The sequence below is a fragment of the Physcomitrium patens genome, chromosome 12, assembly GCF_059467195.1.
Source record: "Physcomitrium patens ecotype Gransden chromosome 12, ASM5946719v1, whole genome shotgun sequence".
Classification (NCBI taxonomy): domain Eukaryota; kingdom Viridiplantae; phylum Streptophyta; class Bryopsida; order Funariales; family Funariaceae; genus Physcomitrium; species Physcomitrium patens.
Window position 1 is genome coordinate 5,866,824 of NC_143421.1, and position 21,107 is coordinate 5,887,930.

The 21,107-nt window shown below is 31.6% G+C and overlaps 2 protein-coding genes across 3 annotated transcripts; both read right to left on the bottom strand.

The window, feature by feature from the left end:
* Nucleotides 1-3,997: 3,997 nt before the first annotated feature.
* LOC112289215 (uncharacterized) lies at nucleotides 3,998-6,059 on the bottom strand. 2 transcript variants are annotated; one of them, XR_002971808.3, is made up of 6 exons: nucleotides 5,630-6,059; nucleotides 5,356-5,470; nucleotides 5,020-5,141; nucleotides 4,687-4,748; nucleotides 4,475-4,582; nucleotides 3,998-4,277 (listed from the first exon to the last, which is right to left on the bottom strand). XR_002971808.3 is itself a non-coding variant. In XM_024534247.3 (5 exons), exons 1-4 carry the CDS (start codon nucleotides 5,812-5,814, stop codon nucleotides 4,697-4,699), a joined length of 474 nt encoding a protein of 157 aa, XP_024390015.1. In that variant the 5' UTR covers nucleotides 5,815-6,059; the 3' UTR covers nucleotides 3,998-4,582; nucleotides 4,687-4,696. The 2 variants fall into 2 exon arrangements, 1 of the variants encoding a protein (XP_024390015.1); XM_024534247.3 differs by having other exon boundaries at nucleotides 3,998-4,582.
* A 2,199-nt stretch (nucleotides 6,060-8,258) lies between these two features.
* On the bottom strand, nucleotides 8,259-11,330 carry LOC112290003 (malate dehydrogenase, mitochondrial). The gene is made up of 7 exons (XM_024535845.3): nucleotides 10,972-11,330; nucleotides 10,523-10,696; nucleotides 9,989-10,157; nucleotides 9,487-9,548; nucleotides 9,130-9,251; nucleotides 8,848-8,968; nucleotides 8,259-8,698 (listed from the first exon to the last, which is right to left on the bottom strand). The coding sequence occupies exons 1-7, from the start codon at nucleotides 11,215-11,217 to the stop codon at nucleotides 8,555-8,557; spliced, it is 1,038 nt and encodes a 345-aa protein (XP_024391613.1). The 5' UTR covers nucleotides 11,218-11,330; the 3' UTR covers nucleotides 8,259-8,554.
* Between the last annotated feature and the right edge of the window lie 9,777 nt (nucleotides 11,331-21,107).

Below are 21,107 nucleotides of genomic sequence, written 5' to 3' on the forward strand. Positions count from 1 at the left end.
TGTTGGATAACGCAACTCTTAGAAGACATTGGTCTAGTAGAATTAGAAGCAACTCTAATTATGTGTGACAATCAAGGATGTCTTGTATTTTCCAAGAATCCAAAACACCACTCAAAGACCAAGCTCATTGAAGTTCACCATCATTTCATACAAGAGAAGATTGAAGATGCAATAATAGGTATGAAGTATTGTGCTACAAATGACATGCTTGCTGATATGCTCACAAAGGCATTAGTGAAGGATAGACATGATGACTTGATTTAGGATTAGGATTAAAAGCCTTTTGAATATTAGCAAAGTGGGAGTGTTGAAGATCAGCAAGTACTTGCTTAATTACAACCACATAGAGATTAAGCATATTATGTTGCTAATAGTAAAAAGACAGCAAAGAGTTAAAATAAGTTATTGTGGTGGCACCAAGGATTTGTAGGTGGCAGCTAAATTAAGAAAGAACCTAGGGTTTAGATGGATGAAATAAAAAAGAATGTGATATCAAAAGGATGGAAGTTGCCTCATTGGTTAGCAAACCACCACCTATAAGTAAAGAGTATTGGAAGTAAGAATTATCTTTCTCCACATTTCTCTTAGGCTACAATCCTTGTTGATGCTAAGTGTTTGTAGCTTTTAGACTTCTTTTCTTCAATAGTTAAGGCAATCAATCATTTTGCATGCATTTAAAGGTATGTAATTATTAAAGAATGTTCAAATGTCACTAGATTTACCTCACTTTGAAAATACAAACTCATTGTATATAGAAAAAACTTACTTTATGTTAAATAGATACTTACAAGATTTAACCTAATTTTTGCTTTACATTCAAACTAGTTTCTTACAAATATTTGTGAAATAGGTCAATAAAATTGGAAATGAATTTACAAAGAAGTGCATAAAATTTTATTATATTTATATTCAATTTTTCTATAAAAATATCATCTAGAAGGTCTTTATATTTGTACATAAAAAAATCCACAAATAATTTATTATGGTAGGTAAAACGGATTGTCTTTGTATTTGCACTTAAGATAAACAAAGTAGATTCAAATAATAGAAGTGTCTTATATATGTATAATCAAGGAAAAGCTTTGGAAAAACTCATCTTTAAAAATAAATGATTTTTATCTACTCAATCAACTCACAAAAGCTACATAGTTGTTACAACCTGAGATTATTCTAAAGAAATAAGATAAGTAGAATAAAGACTTTGGTATAGCAATCATATTGCGAGTCATTTGAAATATTTGTACAATAGTACTGTAAATCACTAAAACATCTTCTTGTTATCATTGTTGTGGCAAGAAGATCTTAACTTAAGAAAGTATTAGGCTTTTATTTGCCACTGATTCTTCTAACTTCATTTAACTCTTTTCAAAAATATTAATCCAATATAATTCAAAACCTTCCTAAATTCTTTGTAATTGAGTGTATGTAAAATTTTAATTTAAAAGTTCTACAAAAAAAAATGCAATTCTTCTTTTAAAGATCTTTATATCTCATGCTACAGAGGTTGCTAATTTAACACTTAACTCTTAGCCTAATTCACTTTTTTCTTCTATCCATATACAAAAGTTTAAAATATTATCTATTTTTGTCATTTTTAGATATAAACAAGTAATTTTTTCCTAAAATTGATCTTAAAGAATAGTGTTGATATTATTATAGTGCTTTTTGATATATTATATTTATCTATTTATATCCAAAATCTTAAATGATTAACTTATCAAATAATAATTTTAGTTTTTAAATCCTTAAACCTATCTTTATTTGATTGGTCCAAACATGACCAATTCAAACTTAACGAGCAATATATTTGATCTTTTTAATTAATTTATTTATTAGTTTCTAGCTACTAATGAATATAATTATTATTTATGTCTAGTTGGAATATGACCAATTATATATCCAACTTATTTTATTGATTGTTAGTCTAATACTTATATGTTATCAACTTTACTTGTTTTTTTAAGAAGAGAGAATTTTGAAATATTAATAACATATTAGTCTAATCACAACTAACTTGTGATATTTTTTTAGAAAAAATATATATCAATCTATCAAAAAGATGAGTATATAAATGCATACATGTTACACATCATACTACTATTAAGAAAGATTCATTATTCTTGCCTGTAAATGATAGATCACCCAACATAATCTTTTAATATAAGCATTGTGGAACCAACTCTTTGATCATCTTCAATAAATAAATGGAAGGTTTTAGAGAATGTAGCTTCTTCCTACCACTCTCTATGGAGCATGGAGTTGAAATCTATCCTCTCTTTTAGATGCCATCTTACCACCTTAGCTACTATCCCATTTCTATAAGCTTTAAGTTGCCACTCAATACTCTAAAGTTTAAAACAAAAATTTATAGCAATATAGTTTAATCCCCTCTACTATAGAATTCTATTGCCAAAAAATTATAGACCTCTCTAAAATTTACACACTTATTTTTTAACTTAATAAAAATATATCTACCAAATTTCATCCTATTCCAATACTTTAATTGATAGTTACATTCTAAGACCCAATTCTCTTCTAAATATTCTACTAAATAATTCAAACATATACTAAAAAACTACAATATATTATAGTCTTAAATTTATTTTTATATACTATATTAATTTATGGCATAACACTATAAACAATATATATTAAGTATTATCATCCAACTAATTAGAAGATATACAAAGTTGTTTGATTGAATTAACAAATATATTAGGCTAGAAAATTCATCATTGCAAAGAATTGTAGCTAACTATGAGCAGCCTTGGAGCTTCAATGGCCAAGTAAATTAGTTACGTGATTTGAAATTATATGTCAAGAGTTTTTACAATTTGAAATAATGGAAGCTTCATCATCAATACCCACTAATGTTCAACCTCACATGTTTAAGGGATGTCAAACTTATGAAATGCAAAGGTACAATTCTTGAACATGTACTTAGCTTCTAGTATATATTATATGGGATTCTAATAGATAGAATTGCAAATGCTTTGTCAATGATGTGTAAAAAATTATTAATATTTATTCTAGTGAAAGTAGGAACTATATTTTATTAGCAATGGATCAATTTAAGATTTATTTGGATTGATTTAATATTATTTTTTTTAAACCTTAAAAATATAATAATTTTACATGTAAATTAAACATAAAATGTAGAGTATTGTTAATCCACATTAATTTTTTTCTTTCATTGAATGATTTTATAATTAAAAAAATGAAAAAAAAAACAAAAAAAAACAAAACAAAAAAAAACAAAACAAAACAAAACAATATCTTATTACAAAAATTATTGAAAAAAATTAAATACATTCAACTACCTTGTATTAGTTGAACAATCTAGCTTATTATATTTGTTAAAAACATTGAATCTACAAAATTCTAGTCAATAATTATTAATGTCAATGATAAATTACAAAGTTGCTTAATAGTAATCCATTTTTACATAATCCGTACAACTTAAAGTATAATCAAGTGCATTTTATAAATAATTAAGTGAATATTGGAGAAAGAATTCAATACAAGCTCTTAAATAACTTAAAACAGGTGCACACAGCCAATCCTTCCACCTCTTTAAATCAACATCTTTCCTAACCTGCACCAGCGACCAGGAAAAGATGAACATTGATAACTAGCAAACAGCTTGAGCGGAATTCGAACGAGCATTAGCAACGAAGCAATCAAGTGCCATGACAAATATACAAAGATGTGACGATTCACTTTGTGTTTAGAGTAGGATACAAAGGTGTATCACAGAATTTTACATGCAAAAGTTGACATCCTTTTTGTTGCAGGGTTAGAAGTTTACTGGTGTCCATGTGATGCGGCCGTTTCAAATGCTAGAAACTCTTTTTGACTAAGACAAAAGGACAAACCACGAAGGAAGAACAGAAAGTAATATTTCCACTGATGCTCATGGAAGATATGGGCGCTACGGAAACAGACTTTGGGAGAATATGTCATCTCATACTGAAAAGAAGCGACCTTTCCACACCAATTGAAAGTTCAGAAAATAAGTGAGAAAATTGGCTTCACTTAAGCTAGGTCATATAACGTAAATAATTGACATAGCGTAACAGTTGGCGACGGGCACACAAGGAGGATAATGTCTCTTTGAATAATCCTTCACATCTGCTCTATGCCAACGCACCACTCAATGGACAAGTTTGCTTATAAGGTTTAACAATTTCTCGAACCCTATACCACCCCTAATCCAAATACTACATGATGTACAGAAAATTGAAGAACCCTAACCATCTCCAAGAATCCTGAAGCACCTGTACAGGACATGTAGAATACAAGCTCATGTAAGCCTGAGACGTCAAGAGCTTCTCGGTGCGCATGACGCTTATATGCATTACTTGCAGATTGGCATGAACTACATGAACTACATAAACTTTCTCTTCTTTATGGGGATAATGTAACTGAACGTCAGTCGGCCGACTTCACTCTGATCCAGTTTAGCGCAATCTACCTGATCCGTTCAGGCACCGAATCGCTATTCAAGTACGCAATCTTTCGAGTTCAAACTCCAAATAACAAGCTACTCAGTTTTCTTCAAAGCAAGTAAATTGGAATAAACCTGCAAGAGAGATCTAATCAGTAAATTTGAACAAGAAAAAGAAAAGAGTATAGACACAGGATGCTACTGCTTGAATCAATTCGTACGCAAACAGAAAGACTTACCCTAGATGTACTACTGTAAGGTCTTCACATACTGATCCAAGGTTGCGTTGAAAAGCTCACACCTGCCATTTTCAGAAATGCTCAGTTACTCACAGAAAGGCGTAGTATGTCATACACAAGAATGGGTACTTGGATACGGTAAGTATGTCCAGTACTCTGCACTTTCTTAAGGAAAACCATAATATACACGCTTATTCTAAAAGGACAGCAACAAGAGGTGATGTTCTGACACAGTGAGATTCCAGAGTGAAGAAGCACATGAGTGATACAACCTAGATCACCTGACACTGTTCGAGGAACAGCGAGGCGAACGATCAGATACAAGAAACTTACGTGAAGGGCAGCCCAGGGGTGTACAGAGGATTCTTCACTACGTATTCGACATAAATATTGTTGTAGATGAATTTCAATGCATCCCGAAGATCACCCATCCTAGGATCCGTGATCAAAATCAACTGCAACCACGACGAAAATACAAGATAAGCTACAAGGTTAAACTGCAGGTGGAAAAGTTTTAGACAACTGCATTTCGGCAGGCCTGAAGCTGGATAACAGATCCAAAACTGCAAACTGTTGCGGTAGAGAAAAATCAGGCGACAGATTTTTATGACCCATTATTGTGCATGACGACATTCCAAAAGCTTAGTAATAAAAGAGGCAGAAAATTTCCTTAATTCCAGATGGCGATTCCATAAAGCTGAGCTTGTAGGTATTGGTGCGAAAACTGTGAAACGAACACCCTTGTCCTGGTAGGCTTGGCATCCCGAGGGTGCCCTTGTTGCCTCTGCAGATCGCCACCACCCACTCATTTATCAGCATAGTGGAGGCCTCGTACCAGGGCGGCAAAGACAAACAAGAGATGGCCTAGAAGGTAGAGAAGGAGGGGAGGGGAACAAAATAAAAATAAAAAAATAAAAAATAAAAAATAAGCGAAGAGACCCACCCAACGGGATCCATTTTGGCAGTGAAAGATTTGAGAGAAAACAGGAGCCCGAACATGAGCTTCTGGTCCTGCTGGTGGCTAAGAGTGTTGTGAGGGCGCCACCAGACGTGGTAATGCAGACAGACGCCATTGCGGTTAAAAATGTACATGCATCGCATGCGAGAGGATGGAGCAAGAGCCGCCATGGCGAACGACGAAGGGGGACAGCTTGCTCGGGATCAATTCATGCGGGAGAGAAACCCTAGTGAAACTTCAACTCTAAGGTGCGAGAAGAAGAGGAAGAGGGGCAGCGAATGCCGCAAGAGGGCAAAACACACCAACATAGGGCATCCGAAAGAAACCCAAGAAAGCAAAACAGAGAACTCCAACAAAACTCGAGGAGAAACAAGCGGCGGTATCGATTTGGCCGAGACAAAGCTCTTGAAGCCCAATTCACCAGCAGCAGCATCCTCTGTCTATACACACTCTTCGTTGCCTTCGTCTTCTCACCCGCGAAATCGTGGATTTCTATGCAGGTAGATTTTAGGAAAGTTAGAATTTAAGACGAGAATATGTCATATTCCTATTAAAACATCCACCCAACTTGAATGACTTTCTAAATTTTTATTATATTTTTCTCTCTTCATTGGTCAAGTTATCTAAATTTACTTCGATTATTACAGTACACACAACAATCAGCATGAATTTAAGTAATTTATGTTTTACAGGTCCTAGAGGTTATACTTTGTTGTTGTATCTCACAATTGGCAAGAACGCACAAACAATTGTCTAAATTTTGACAGTTTGATTGAAATTTAGAATATAAGATTACTTGATTCATTTGATGAATTATTCCGGATTAGCTTATATGATTTGATAGAATTATTCTTACAATTTTTCACTTCCAATATGTGTATGATCTCTTTATGATATACAAAACATATTGGTCTCCATTTTGAAATACCAAATGATTTATATTTCATTCTAATACATATGCAAGAATACATACATATGTATGTATGTATGTATGTATGTATGTATGTATGTATTCATCAATTTCAATTCTTCAGTTATAGAGCAGGTTTACTATCTGCGTAATTACCATTATTTACATTAAGAAACCTTATTTAGACCTTGAGAATATCTTTATTAGGCTGAACAGCCTCCAAAAATCTTCAAAAGTATGTAAAGAGGATCGCTATCTTCGTTTCTTCTTTTATTACTTATCATGAGGTGTGCAAGGATTTATGTCATTGTGAGGTTAATGCTGTAATTTTAGTGGTAATGAATTGTGCACATTTGTGAGGAAGTAAGGTGGCCTCACTTGTACACATATGCCTGGACTTTTGATACTAACTAGTAATGCATATAAAACTATTTGTCTATCTTTCCACTGCTATACAATGGACAACTTTGGATTCAACACAGAAAAGTATCAAATTTTATGTAGAATACCTTCTATGTTGTCAACTAATAATGCATAAGTATTAATAAATAAAATACAATAAAATTACTTTAAGTTGTGAATGGAAAATTTGTGATATGTAATTATGTGGTTTTTTAATGAGATGATATAATGTTCTTGTAAGACTCTAACACAAGTGGAAAATTTGTGCATTAACTTAAACCAAACAGTTGGTGGTGTTACAAAAAATAAAAAAAATAAAAAAAAAAAAAGTTCAATGGTACATAGGAAGATGATTACTAGACATGAAGTGTTGGCTGATTATTAGTTTTATTCACATTTATTGTAAGAAGAGTTGAAAATTTACAATGGATATATATATATATATATATATATAAGTTTGGTAACAGGATCTGTGAGGATTATGGCAGCACATGTGATTTGGTGATTCAAATTTTTTCCCTTTTTTTTTATTGGAGTATTTAACATTCCTAAATTAAAATGAATTGATCTACACATTATCATTCTCATTAATAATTATTAGGAAAATTAGATTTTAACTATAAAATCAAGATTAGTTGTGACATGCAGTTCAAAAAAAGCCTGCAAAACAACGTTTAAAATCAATAGTTTTCGAAGTTAAAATTATTGATACTAATTTATCTCTCATACATCCAATAGAATTCAAAATCAATTTACGATTTGAGCTGAAATATTTGAAGTATAATCGAATGCACTGGAATTCTTCGAAGTGCATACGTGTAATAATAAAGTACAATCAATAAACTCAATTGAATACTACATGGACTTGTGTATTGAACAAAATAGATATGGTAAAATAAGATAGTGCCGGGGTATTACTCCACAAACATGAGTTATGACTGGTTAGAATGAATGTATTTAACATACAGAGTATTTATTTGATTGATCAAATACAAACTTCAATTATTTACTAGAAAACTTTAGAATGTTAGTCATGTATGTAAACTACCATGAAAGTTCACTAATTGTTAACATCACGCACATACACTCGTTTTTTGTTTAGGTGCTCGATGTGCTTGGGTAATTTCACGGCTCCTCACCATCGGATAGTGGATGTAAAATCCGTCATGATGTACTTTATATGAACCCAACGATGTTAGAAATCACATCTCAAATAACTGGTTTCAGACGCAGTGAGAAAATACGCATCGACGTGGTTACTGAAGCAGTTGAGAGCTCGCAAGGCCCAGATTAACAAAGAAGTACGAAAAAAGCTGACGAGAAAATCAGGACCTTAACACCCAAACCAAAGTATGGTAAAGGTTAAATAATGTTCCGTGCTCATGAAAATTGCTTTCTCAGTTTACCCGTAATGTAACAAGATAACGAGGATGGCAGATAGCGGCAAAAAGTAGACTGCTTTCTAACAGGAGATTGGCAGGAGCATTACTCACTTCATCTATTCGGTCCAGTGGACTCAGAAGAAAACTCGAATAGGGTGGAAGGCCCAAGTCAGGAATTAGAACTAGAGCTACAGAAAGAGCATGTTTCTGTCAACTTCAAGTCTTGACATTGACAAAGTTCACACCCTTTTCGATTGAGGACATCAACTCGGACTTCAATGAATCAAGACCCTTTTGCTCGTAGTCAGACAATTTTCCCAAGCCCAAAACCTCCTCAACACCATTGGGGCCCAAACGCACCTGCCAGACCCAAAAAAACAGTAACTCTGTCAGTCGCTGCAGTGGAACCAGCATTGAACATTAACCTTCAGGATGGTAAAAATCTCACATAAATCAAAACCAAGACGCTCCCCACGACAGCGGTAAGGTGAACGACTAATCTGACATACCTTCGATGAGAAGTAAGGCAAGCCAGGAACAACAGATGACGCAACATAGCTGCATTCCACAATATCCTGGGCACCGTTCATACCCTTCACGCAAGACTCAGCAAATAGAGCTCCAGCATATCTGCAAAACAACGTTTCCACAATAAATCAGAATGACATTCACAAATCATATCGTGCTGCGCTTATTATAGTGTGCATCAAGTAGCTCAGCCCGGTACTTCAAGTCATACGCTCCGCACACATGTAAAAGACTGGCTGTACTTGAAGTAAAATGAAGCTTACGCCATAGATAAAGTTGCGGAGCCCTTGCCGGCCTTAGCTTGGACGACCTCCGTTCCACCATCTTGAGTACGCTTGGTAAGAGCGTCGAGTTCCTCGTCACTCAAATCAACCTTGGGAGTGGCCTGAACCAAAAATTTCCCCCCGTTCATTAATCACGGCTGATTATTGCACACATCCAGTAGGCAGGCAATGGAATGGAAGTTACCAGAAATTACAAGAAACACACGAGCAAAATGTTTCACAAGTAACCTCTTAACTTATTATAAGCCATCAACTGCTACATGAACCTTCATCTATCTGAGTACGAAATGAAAGTTTTTTTTATAGAGATACTTCATTTCAGCTTCCAATAGTCACCTGTGAAAACAGGGGAAGGATGGTAATGCCTGCATGACCTCCAACAACAGGTACATCGACATCTGCAAAGGCCAAATAAAACAAAAGCTAATTCAGCATACGCAATTCAAAGGAACCACTATTTCTTTTCCCGTGAGTATCTTTTGAGAACGCATTGAGGATCTACTAAGTGCACGAATGTGGTCACAAATTGATAAAGCTACAGTATGAGATGATCTCAACTTAAGCTCAACCCCAGGACTCAACCATCGTCAATATGGTAAGAAGTGATACGATGGAATAATAACAACATTTGACTGTCCTTTTGAAGCAAAAACTAATATTTCTTCAACTTCTACGTATGCAAAATCCTACAATATCATAAACGTTCTCGACGCAAGAAGTCACTTAATCCTACAGCCACCAATACATAGCTTTCCAACCAATGATTTCAAAGTCTCTTAATGCATTAAAGGAAGAGTTTAATCGTCTGTCAAAAAGATTTCTTTGGTCAGATACACACCTCTCACATTAAGACCCTTCCTGTGGGCTAGGAAAGTCCTTGCTCGTACAACATCCAAGGTGGTGACACCAAACAGCCTCTTGGGATCATAGGTACCCTTCTGCTTGAACACCTCGGCCGCAATAGGCACAGTTGAATTCACGGGATTACTGATCATGTTAACCAGAGCCTGGATAACCATCACCACCACCTTGTTATATACATATATATATATATATATATATATATATATATGTTGCAATGAACCTCGTCATTTCGTCAAAAGTGGACAAGCAGATTCAGTTGATTGTCATGTGAACGTTTTGGCACGAAATAAAAGGACGCAACCTTGCATTACGTTGATATCTTGGACGAATAGCAAGAACATGCTCATAATTCCAGTAAAAAACTCGCACTTTATCATGGAGTTGTTGAAAATAGTATAACACCATAATAATGATACTTTCAAAAACAAAATAAGAATCAAACGTGTCTCCTTTCTGAAAACATCGATCAAAGGTACGCAAATTCAGTCGTTCAGCAGAATCATTTTACCCCGGGGCAGTGCTCGGCAATTGCTGATGCCAGAGACCTTACAATCCCAGCATTGATGTTGAACAGATCATCACGGGTCATTCCAGGCTTACGGGGCACTCCCGCAGGAATGATAACTAGGTCGCATCCCTTCAACGCCTTTGCAAGATCCTCTTCTCCGGCAAATCCCTCTACCTGTAAAATCACGACTGAACCTTCAGAGATACTCAACGACGAAAGGCTTCCAAAAGTAATACAAAAATACAAAACAACGATAGTAACAAAACCTTTCAAAATTTGGAAGGATCGACAAGGAACCGTCAACTACTCTCCCTCTACATCTAATTCAAACGACGTTTTCTCAAAAGTAAATGAATTAACAAAAAAAAAAAAAAAAAAAAAAAAAAAAAACAACAACAACAACAACGAAACCAGCACAAAACGCCAAACCGAATTCACTCGCCACTCACGTTGGCACCGGTGTTAATGTGGCTGATGTCGCAGGCGACGCCGGGGGTACCAGCGATATCGTACAAGGAGAGATCAGTAACCAAGGGGTTGAGCTTCATCAGAAGTCCCAAAGGCTGACCAATGCCACCAGCAGCTCCCAAGACAGCCACCTTCCGTTTGGGAGTCGCGGACGACATCCCCCGCACCTGCTGCTGCGAGGACAACGCTCTCTTGAGCAGACCCACGGCCACAGATCGAGCTGCCATCCTGAAACTCTTACTCCAGGATCTACGAGGACGTGAAGCAACGGCGGAGGGGAAGGGGGAGCAGGAGGAGAAGAGATCGATCGCGAGACACAAGAGCAGCGTGAATGCGAGAAGAATCGAAAAGGATAGGAGAAAAACAGACCAGCGTTCCTGAGTTTTAGGGCTTTGCGGTGCCTTGGAAAGTGCAACGAATGGGTTGGATATTCTGGAACATCGTCGTTTCGCGACGTCGAAGAACTACAAGAGAATGTCTTCGCGATTAGATCGAATCCGTCCAATTGATGTGGCTGCAGAATTAGTTCGCACCCATGACTTCCAAACGTGCACACTTCGCAAAACGTACTAACGTACATGCATATTTATAAATAAATTGGGTATATATATATATATATATATATATATATGTGTGTGTGTGTGTGTTGTGTACTAGTATTAAGGACCCTCCCTTTGCAATGAGGATCAGATAGGGTGTTTAATCTGAATAATGTTATTGAATTGTTGTTGAATTGGTTCTATACAATCTTTGTTATTCCCTCCACATCATAAATGTGTCGTGGTAAAGAATCCTCATCTACATGCTTAATGAAAACTGTCTTCTGACATGAAATTGTTACATACAATTAGATACTTCTTGCTTGAATAAAAATATATACATATATTTGTAAGATTGTTAGGGTTATATATTAGTTGTATAACGTGGAAGATATAAAAGACTTGTTGTTAGTATAAAAAAAAATGTACTACGTTTATTCAGTGAAATTTAGTTATTTTTGTTTTTCTGTGTTTGTTTATAGCTGGTTTTGGAAATTGAAAAGTTTTCTGAGTAGTACATTGAAATAATTAATTGATTTGCATTCATATAATTGAATTTTTTGATTACATTAATTACTTTTTGGTTTACTTGGTAAAATTAAAAGATCAGTTTGAGGTATTTTTTATGGTATTAGAGTATAATATATATGTTTTTTATAAATTTGAAAAATATTTTTATTTTTCTAATTTCTTTTTTGGAATTAAATTTAAACAAGAGTGAATTTAATAATAATTTGTATTAATAAATATGTTTACTTTCAAATCATGTGACTTGTATCAAAATATAAAAAAAGTAAGGTTATATCACAATCAAACAAATTCATAATAAATTTAATGGATATATATATATATATATATATTTCTTTACAATATAGCTTGTATATAATACAAAGAGATAAAGAAGCCTTATGATTGGGCATAAAGAAGAAAACTTAGAGAATTTGGAAAACTTAGAAATTAGGAAATTATAGAATATGGAAACAAATAAATATGGAATTATGGAAATAAGGGAGTATAGATATATGAGTAATTGGATGGATATCCCAAAGATCATAGAGCCCAACAACATGGGTTTTTGCTAGTATATATACATACATAAATATAAACAAATAATTAAAGTGAATTTATTATGAAAAAAATATAATATTTTATTATAAGTATATGAGAATAAATTATTTATTATGAATTAAATATTCTTATATTTTATTAATTATTATGATTATTTGATTAGATCAAGCATTATAATTTAAAATATAAATCTATATAGACATAAAAAATACACATAAGTATTTGATTTTTTTTCCAACTATCTTAGATTTAATAATAAAAAGCATATATTTTTTAAATTTTTTAAGCTAATTAGTTTCTATAAATTGATATATGAAAAATACATAACATTTGAATAAAAAATAGTCATAAAATTCTTTAAAACAACATAATGATCTATATGATTGCTGATACATATCTTAAAATTTTAAATGAAGAATATTGTAATTTATAAAATATTTATTATTGATTAAAAAAAAATTAACTATAAAAATAAGAATACTTTAGAACATAAAGATTAATATTACCAAAACGACTCAAAAGCAATAGAATACCAAAAATAAATACTTTATTAAAAAATACTAAGTATTGTAGTTTTTAAAAATATACTTCAAATCTAAAATACCACCACAAAAAAAATCTTAATAAATTTAATATAATATATTAATAAATTCTTTTGGAGGTAATAAATAAAAATATAATAAAAAAATTCTTTATTTCTAAATCGAACAAAGATTTATAATCAAAATTATAGATTAGATATTGAGATTGAAAAAAAATATTTAAAAAATTAAAAAATATTTCATTAAAAATATTAAATAAGAAATCCTTCAATAGCATTTATTAAAAATTAAAAAGAAAAAACCATAATTTAAATAAAACAAATTGATGCAATAAATAATGTATACTCACTTAATAAATAAAATATAAAATATAAGTATAAGATCATATTAATTAATTAAAAATTAATTATCAATAATATATGATTATATTTTATAAATTATATAATTTGAAAATAAAAATCATATAAAATCATATCAAAGTTATTATAATCTAAAAATCGATATTTTTAATTTATTTTATTATATAATATTTTGACATCATGATACTATAAATGCTTATTATTGAAGTAAATAAAAATAATTTAAAATAATAGTATTATTTAATAATTTATATTAGTAAATATATTAAAGTTATTTTTTGTTTTATGCTACTTGATGAATAATTAATATGGTTTTATAAATTTTTCACTAGTATTTATTTTTATAATCTTTTTCATCTTCATATTATCTTTTTCTAAATTCATGCATCATTTCCTCAAAGAAGATGACATCTTATCTGCAAATTCTATTACAAAATAATTTTAATTAAAATATTTTATTTAAAATTAATAAATTATATTATTAATTATTAAAATTAAAGTTGCAAAATAAATTTTAAAATTTAATACTTAATGGTAAAATTATAATATATTAATATTATCAATAAAAATATTATATTTTTAATAATATAAGTAGTTAGCACTTTTTTATTTTATTTTTTATATTTACAGCAATTTGAAATTCAATGCTAAAAACTTTAGTACAATTGAATAAGACATTAGATTAAACTATATAAACATAAATCTTTGATTAATTTTATGTTCATATAAAATTATCAAAATTATTAATTCTACTATTGATTTAATACACCATAGTTTTTCAAATAATCTATCTATAAGCATACAAAACTAACAAGTTTATAGAGTAACAAAGAGTTTTTTTTTTTTTTTTTTTTTTTTTTTTTTAAATTCCAATACATAAAATATTATTAGAATTATTTATATAAAGACTCTTAAAAATATAAATTAAATAAAATCATATAAGATTAAATAATAAAAAAAATATTAGATTAACTTTTATTAAATACAAAAAAGACAAAAGAACTTTAATTTAGGATTGAAGTATAAAAATAGGCTTTAACAAGACTAAAGATGATGTCACTTTTTTTTTCTACATATCTTAACTTCTTGTCTAATGTATAAATCATAAAATAACCAAAATATGAATATACTTTTGTGTTTATTGAAAAGAATAAATATTCACTCAAAAATAGTTATAGTATTAAAACTACAATGACTATAGTCAAAGACAAAAAGACTAGAGGCTCTTAAAACAAGATTAAGAATAAAAAAATTGATGACAAGAATGAGGAAGGCCTTGATCTTACCTCCATATATATTATCTAACTGTATAGCTATGTAGCAACATTCTATAGGTCATTTGATACATATTCAACTTAAAAAATATATATCTAATTTACAAACTATGTATCTAACATGTGCACAACATAGCCAATTTGTATCACAAGTGGCTAACATGTAAAATAAATAGATAACAAGTATAATATATAGCCAACTTGTTGTCCAACTTTTCAACTTATCTGTAATAGGGTATAGATAAGATGTTTATATTATTGATATATAAAAATAGAAAGTTAGAACTATAAAAGTTTCTAGAATTGGAATTAGTTTAATAGACCAAGTAGGATCCATTGTAGAACATTCTAAAAAGAATTGAAGGCGGTTATTTAAGTGGAACTTACCATAGAACCTTTTAGAAAAGGCTTAGAGCCATTATTTAAGAAGAGCCCACTATAGAACCTTCTAGAAGGAATTTAAGGTGGTTATGTAAGTGAAATCTATCACATAGGAATATTGTAGAAAGTTCTTTACTTAATCAAGTAGAACAAAGTATAAATAGGATTGGCTAGGATCTTTTGAGATAATTGGTCAAATATAGCTTAAGACCCTTTTTTTTAATACAATTGAATTTTATATCTTCTTATTTTTTTCTATTTTGCCTAAATTCTAGTTGCTTAATTTTGTCTTTTATGTCCCATTCAATTTTATTTTGATGTAGTTTGTCCTACCATATGATGAGATTTTATGTTATCATGGATTAGAAAGATCTTGGATACTTAAGGTAGATTCGTCTTGTTTCATTAGTATGAAAGTAAGTATTAGACTATTTTCTTTTAATAATATATAGATAGTCATCATCTAATTTAAGGTCAATTATTATGGTTATACTGGGTATTGTATTGGGGCTACCACAAGCTACTCTCAAAAAATCAATTAAGAGGTGAAAAGGCATTACAATAGTAGAGTCTAGCAAAGAAATTATAGTATTGAAGATAAGGCATAGCAATCTTACGTGGATGCTTAATTATACCATCTTTTAGGCCAGATAGCTACTTTGCAGGGGCAAATAGAAGCCTCGAGGATAAAGAAGTTGAAATCTATTAGGCTGAAATTGAATAAGCCTAGTACATACTTTGGGACTTCAAGATAAGAAGATATATGTTAATGGCTCTTCAATATACAATAATACCTCCAACTATCTAAGGCAAATATCACTGAAGGAATTATCTATGCAACCAACTATTTGAGAGATGCAGTAGCCATTTTGTGGCAACATCGAGTTCAAAGCTATAGAATTCAAGGTGGATTTTGTAATTGAGAGGAGTTAGAAATCCAATTTAGAAATCAATTTTGGCCCATCAATGTGAAGAAGATAGTATGAAATTAGTTTGCAAGTCTTACACAATCTAGGTTGGTGCAAGTTTATGTTTTATAATTCAAGTCCCTATGTCTCCAAATTAACAATTTTTTAGAGGCGGAGATGATAGATTGATTCCTATGAGGTTTGAAACCTAGGATCCAACAAGAGATGGGGTTAATGGATCCACAAACATTTGAAGAGGCAATTCAGATTACAAAAATGGTTGATACCATAGATTTCAAAAATTATGGAGAATGACCTATAGCATGAAGTCCTATGCTATTATTTAATACTATGGTATAATAATCAATGCCAATGGAGATTGATGCCTTAGAAAGATCATTGATACTACAAAGATGACAAATATTGGTACAAAAGGGATTATGTTTCTATTATTCTAAGGCAAGCCATCAAATCAAAGGTTGTTAAAAATATCAAAATTTAAGTATTGACAAAATAAGATAGGTTCACAGTCTCAAAATTCACCAAGTCGATAATGAGACAAAGTAGAAAAATGGGACTCCTCATTAAAAGCACTAAGAGTTAATACTGGAGATAGCTATTGTCTCTCAAAAATAAATGGCATAGCCTCAAGAAACTAAGATAAGATATGATGTTATCTTCGATATGCCATAGCTAGAAATAAGAAATAAGTAAGTTGATTGAGTAATAAAGACAATCTCCATTAAAATGTGGAAGCAAGGTGACTCTTTGCACTTTCACATCAAGTAAAGAAAAAATACAATCTGCAACTAAAGACTTCTTCATAGAAATAAATTTTATAAAGAAACAAATACAATATCAACAATTGATATATATGGTGGTTCTAAATCTTGCATTAGTGATAGAAAAGATAATTAAAGAAATCGAATGGGTAGATCAACGTATATGAGAATATCAAAATATCTTTTCAATCAATTTATCTAGTGATATGCCTCATGATTGAGGTGCCTCCTTTCAAATAGAACCATTGCTTCAAGCCAAATCAACAAGTTGACCAATTCATTGCCTAACACTAAAAGAACTTAAAGAGCTACAAAAGACATTAGACAAACTTTTGGAAAAAGACCTCTTTTGAGAAAGTACATCACCATAAAGAGCACTTGTACTCTTCGCACCCAATAAGGATGGTGGACTTTGCTTTTGCAATAACTATTATAGCCCCAAAAAACAGATTGTTAAAAATACATATCCACTTCTATGCATGGATGATCTTCTTGACCAACTTTAAGGTGCGACCATCTTTAGTAAATTAGATCTTTAAAGTGGCTATTTGCAAATACCTATTATAAGAGAGGATGTAAAAAAGATGGCACTTTGAATATACTATTGACATTTCGAATGGCTGATTTTATCTTTTGGCTTCACTAATGCTCCAGACTTTTTTATGGATTACATGAACAGATTGTTTCAAGACTTTTTGGACAAGTATGTAGACATCTCCATTGATGATATCCTCATATATCATAAAACTCCTGAAGAGCATGAATAATACATATAAGAAGTACTACATTAGCTACAAAATAATTACTTCTATTGCAAGCAATCAAAATATGAACTTTGAAAGTTGGAAGTCATTTTCTTGGGACATGTGGTGTCTTTCGAAGGCATGAGTATGGAATAAGATAAGGTCAAAGTAGTGGAGGATTGGCCAACTCATAAAGATGCTTTTGAAGTCCATTCATTTATAGGCCTTGCTAGATATTATTGTCATTTTGTTTGATGATTAGCCCACATTATTGTCTCATTGACAAACCTATTGGAGAAGGGTGCTCCATTTGAATAGAAATTAGAGCAAAAAAGTACCTTTGATAGGTTGAAAGAGACACTTAGTATTGCTTCAGTATTACAACTATATGAACTTAATCTTCCATGTATGCTTGACATTGATGCTTTCAACTTTAATATTGGAGCGGTCCTTCAAGAAGACTTTGATAGGGGCCTTCAACTTATGGCATATGAATCATACAAGCTCAGATGGACAGAGTGCAATTACTTTGTACAAGATTGAGAGCAATTAGCGATTGTACATATCACAAAGGTGTGGAGAGACTATTTGTTGGAAAAGCTAGTAGTTATTCAGACTAACCATTGATCTTTGCTACACAATTTTGTATCTGAAAAATATGAAATCATAATATCATTGTTGAAAAGTACAATTGCAACTTTTTGATATCCAGCTTGAATATAAACAAGGAAAATAATGTATTATACCAAATAACTTATTGTAAAGACCAAACTTAGTAAAAAAATTAAAAAATAAGGCAAAAATCACTACCATTTGTAGTATCATTTCAAATCTAAATAAAGAAGCAAAATAGAAAGAAACTACTCATTGAAGTACTTATTTCAAGTTGGTTAGCGATCAATTGAAGGTGGACAATACATAATATCAAGATTATAGTCTTAGTGATGGCTTGTTCTATTTTTAGAAGTAGATTTATGTATCTAAAAATGCTATATTTTAGACATGCATACTTAAAAAGAGACATGATATCTTAATATCTGGACATCTAGGAGAGAGAAGATTCTAGAATAGATCTCAAGGACATGATTTTGATCATGTTTGGATCATGATATTTGAGTTTTTGAGTGCTCCTACAAGTCATGTCAATGTAATAAAGCATGCAATGCAATATCTTTTACATTATTGCAGCCAATTCTATTACCTACAATACATTAGTAACAGATGGCTATGAATCTCATTATATGTTTGCTACAAATGTTTCATGATCATATCACGGTTACCATCTTTATGGATCAATTTTCAAAGCAACTCCACTTGGCCATGATGAGCTCAGATATTAATGTCCCAACTCTTACACAAGTCTTCTTTGTTACCATCTTTTGTTATCATGTATTATCTTGTATCATTATTTCAGATTGAAATTGATGCTTCATGGGAAGTTTTTAGCAAGCCTTGTTCAAGCTATTAGGTACATGACTTGCCATGTCTACAACCTTTCATTTCCAAATAGATGGGCAAACAGAGTGTAGAAATCAAACCTTAGAGGATATGCTATGACATTTATTGTGATTCATTATAATAATTGAAATGAATATTTGACACCCTTAAAGTTTGCTTGCAATGATAGTATTTAAGTAAGTACTGATCATTTGCCATTTTTTCTTAATATCAATCAACATCCAATTATGCCAACAACTCTCCATTATCCCATCAATACCAACAACTCGAAAATAAAGAAATTTATACAATAGCTTATAATGGAATTAGAAGAGGTACATCATCGCCTTATTATTGCACAAAATTTACAAAAGCACTATGTAGATAACCACTCATAATACAAGATCTTCTGAGAAGGTGATAAGATGTTATTCTCGAATATCAACTTGTTACTTGCTACATCAATCTAAATCCGTAAACTAGTACTTTGCTAGCTTAAATTTTATTGCAATTCTGTAATGATTTCTGATGTCGCATACTGCTTCAAGCTTTTGCCACATCTTTGGGTCTATCCAAACTTTCATGTTTTGCAACTGAAGAAATTTTATACTAATTCAAAGGACTTTTTGGATCAATACCAACCACCACTAGTACAAATTATAGTTAATAATCAACAAGAATATAAAATGAATAACATTTTAGAGTATAGCTACCTCTGCCATGGCAATAAACATCCACAACTTTAGTACAAAATTCTTTAGAAAGGTTATTCCATTCATGATGTAATGTGAAAACTTGCACAAAATCTCACCTCTTACTAAGACACAATTATGAGATACCATCAAGAGCAAAACGATGACGTTTTGCATTACTGAAAGAGGATTAACTGTAACAGGGTAAAGATAAGATATTTGTATTATTGACACATAGATATTGTCAAAGACAAGAGCATGATAAAAATAAATAAACAAGTGAGACTTCTGTCAAAGAAAGATGACAAAATAAAAATAATTAGATATGTACATTAAGAAAGAAATTGGAATAGCTATTGCCAAAAGCCAAGAAAAATATAGACCCTTGAAACTAGATTAGAAGCAAGAAAGGAGTTGACAAGAGTGAAAGAGGGTTCATTCTTGACTCTTTATATACTATCTAACTAGAGGCTATGTGGAAATGTTCTATAGGACCTCCAATATGTGTTGACTTTGTAGGACACATGCCTTGACTTACAAAGCAAGTTTTTTCTATGTATGGGCCAAATAGTTAGCTTGGTCTTCAAGCTAACAACATGTGTGGTACATGACCAACTTCTTGACCACATTTCTATCCAAAAAGTCAATTAAAGACACCTATAAAGTCAAAGCAGTAATTATGAAGCTTCTAAAAAGCTTCCATATCAAATACTATAGAATCAACTTACTTTTATGTACTTTTACTTACTTCTATTTATTTAAACATGTAATTACTAGCTTACAAGCATATGTCCATGAAATTAAACCCCCTTCTAGGGATGAGTTCCACAAAGAGCGATCATCATATATTGAAAAAATATATGATGCGACGAATTGTATTTGCCACATACTTTGATCTTTGTTTTCTTCGAAGATGATTGAAAGGGGCCTTTGAACCATTGGTAGTGTCCCATACTAGGGCGGGCAGACCACCTAGTTATTTAATCATTGTTGAGGCCTTCATAACTTCCTTCAAATAAAACATTTGAAACATTGTCAGGAATTGTTCCTACCTCCAGTAAAATCACCAAACATTGGAAGTTCCTTCCAAAATTGTGATACCAAATGCATTGTATCTTGCCATCTATTCAAGGAAGAACATGTTGTTTTTGAGGATCTTCATCTTGATTATATCATCTTGAAGATTGTGACAATCGTAATGTCTCGTCTGGCAAGTCAACAAATGAAGGCTCTTGAGTCGAATCCACTGATTGTTGGTTTCTCCATCTCCTCAATGTAACAACTACAAAGAAGCTACAAACAAGGATTGAAAGTAGAATGTTATCTTGCTTAGATCTTGTTTCTTTTATAAAAAAGGTTTTCATCTTGATTTTGATGGATATTAATCAAAAG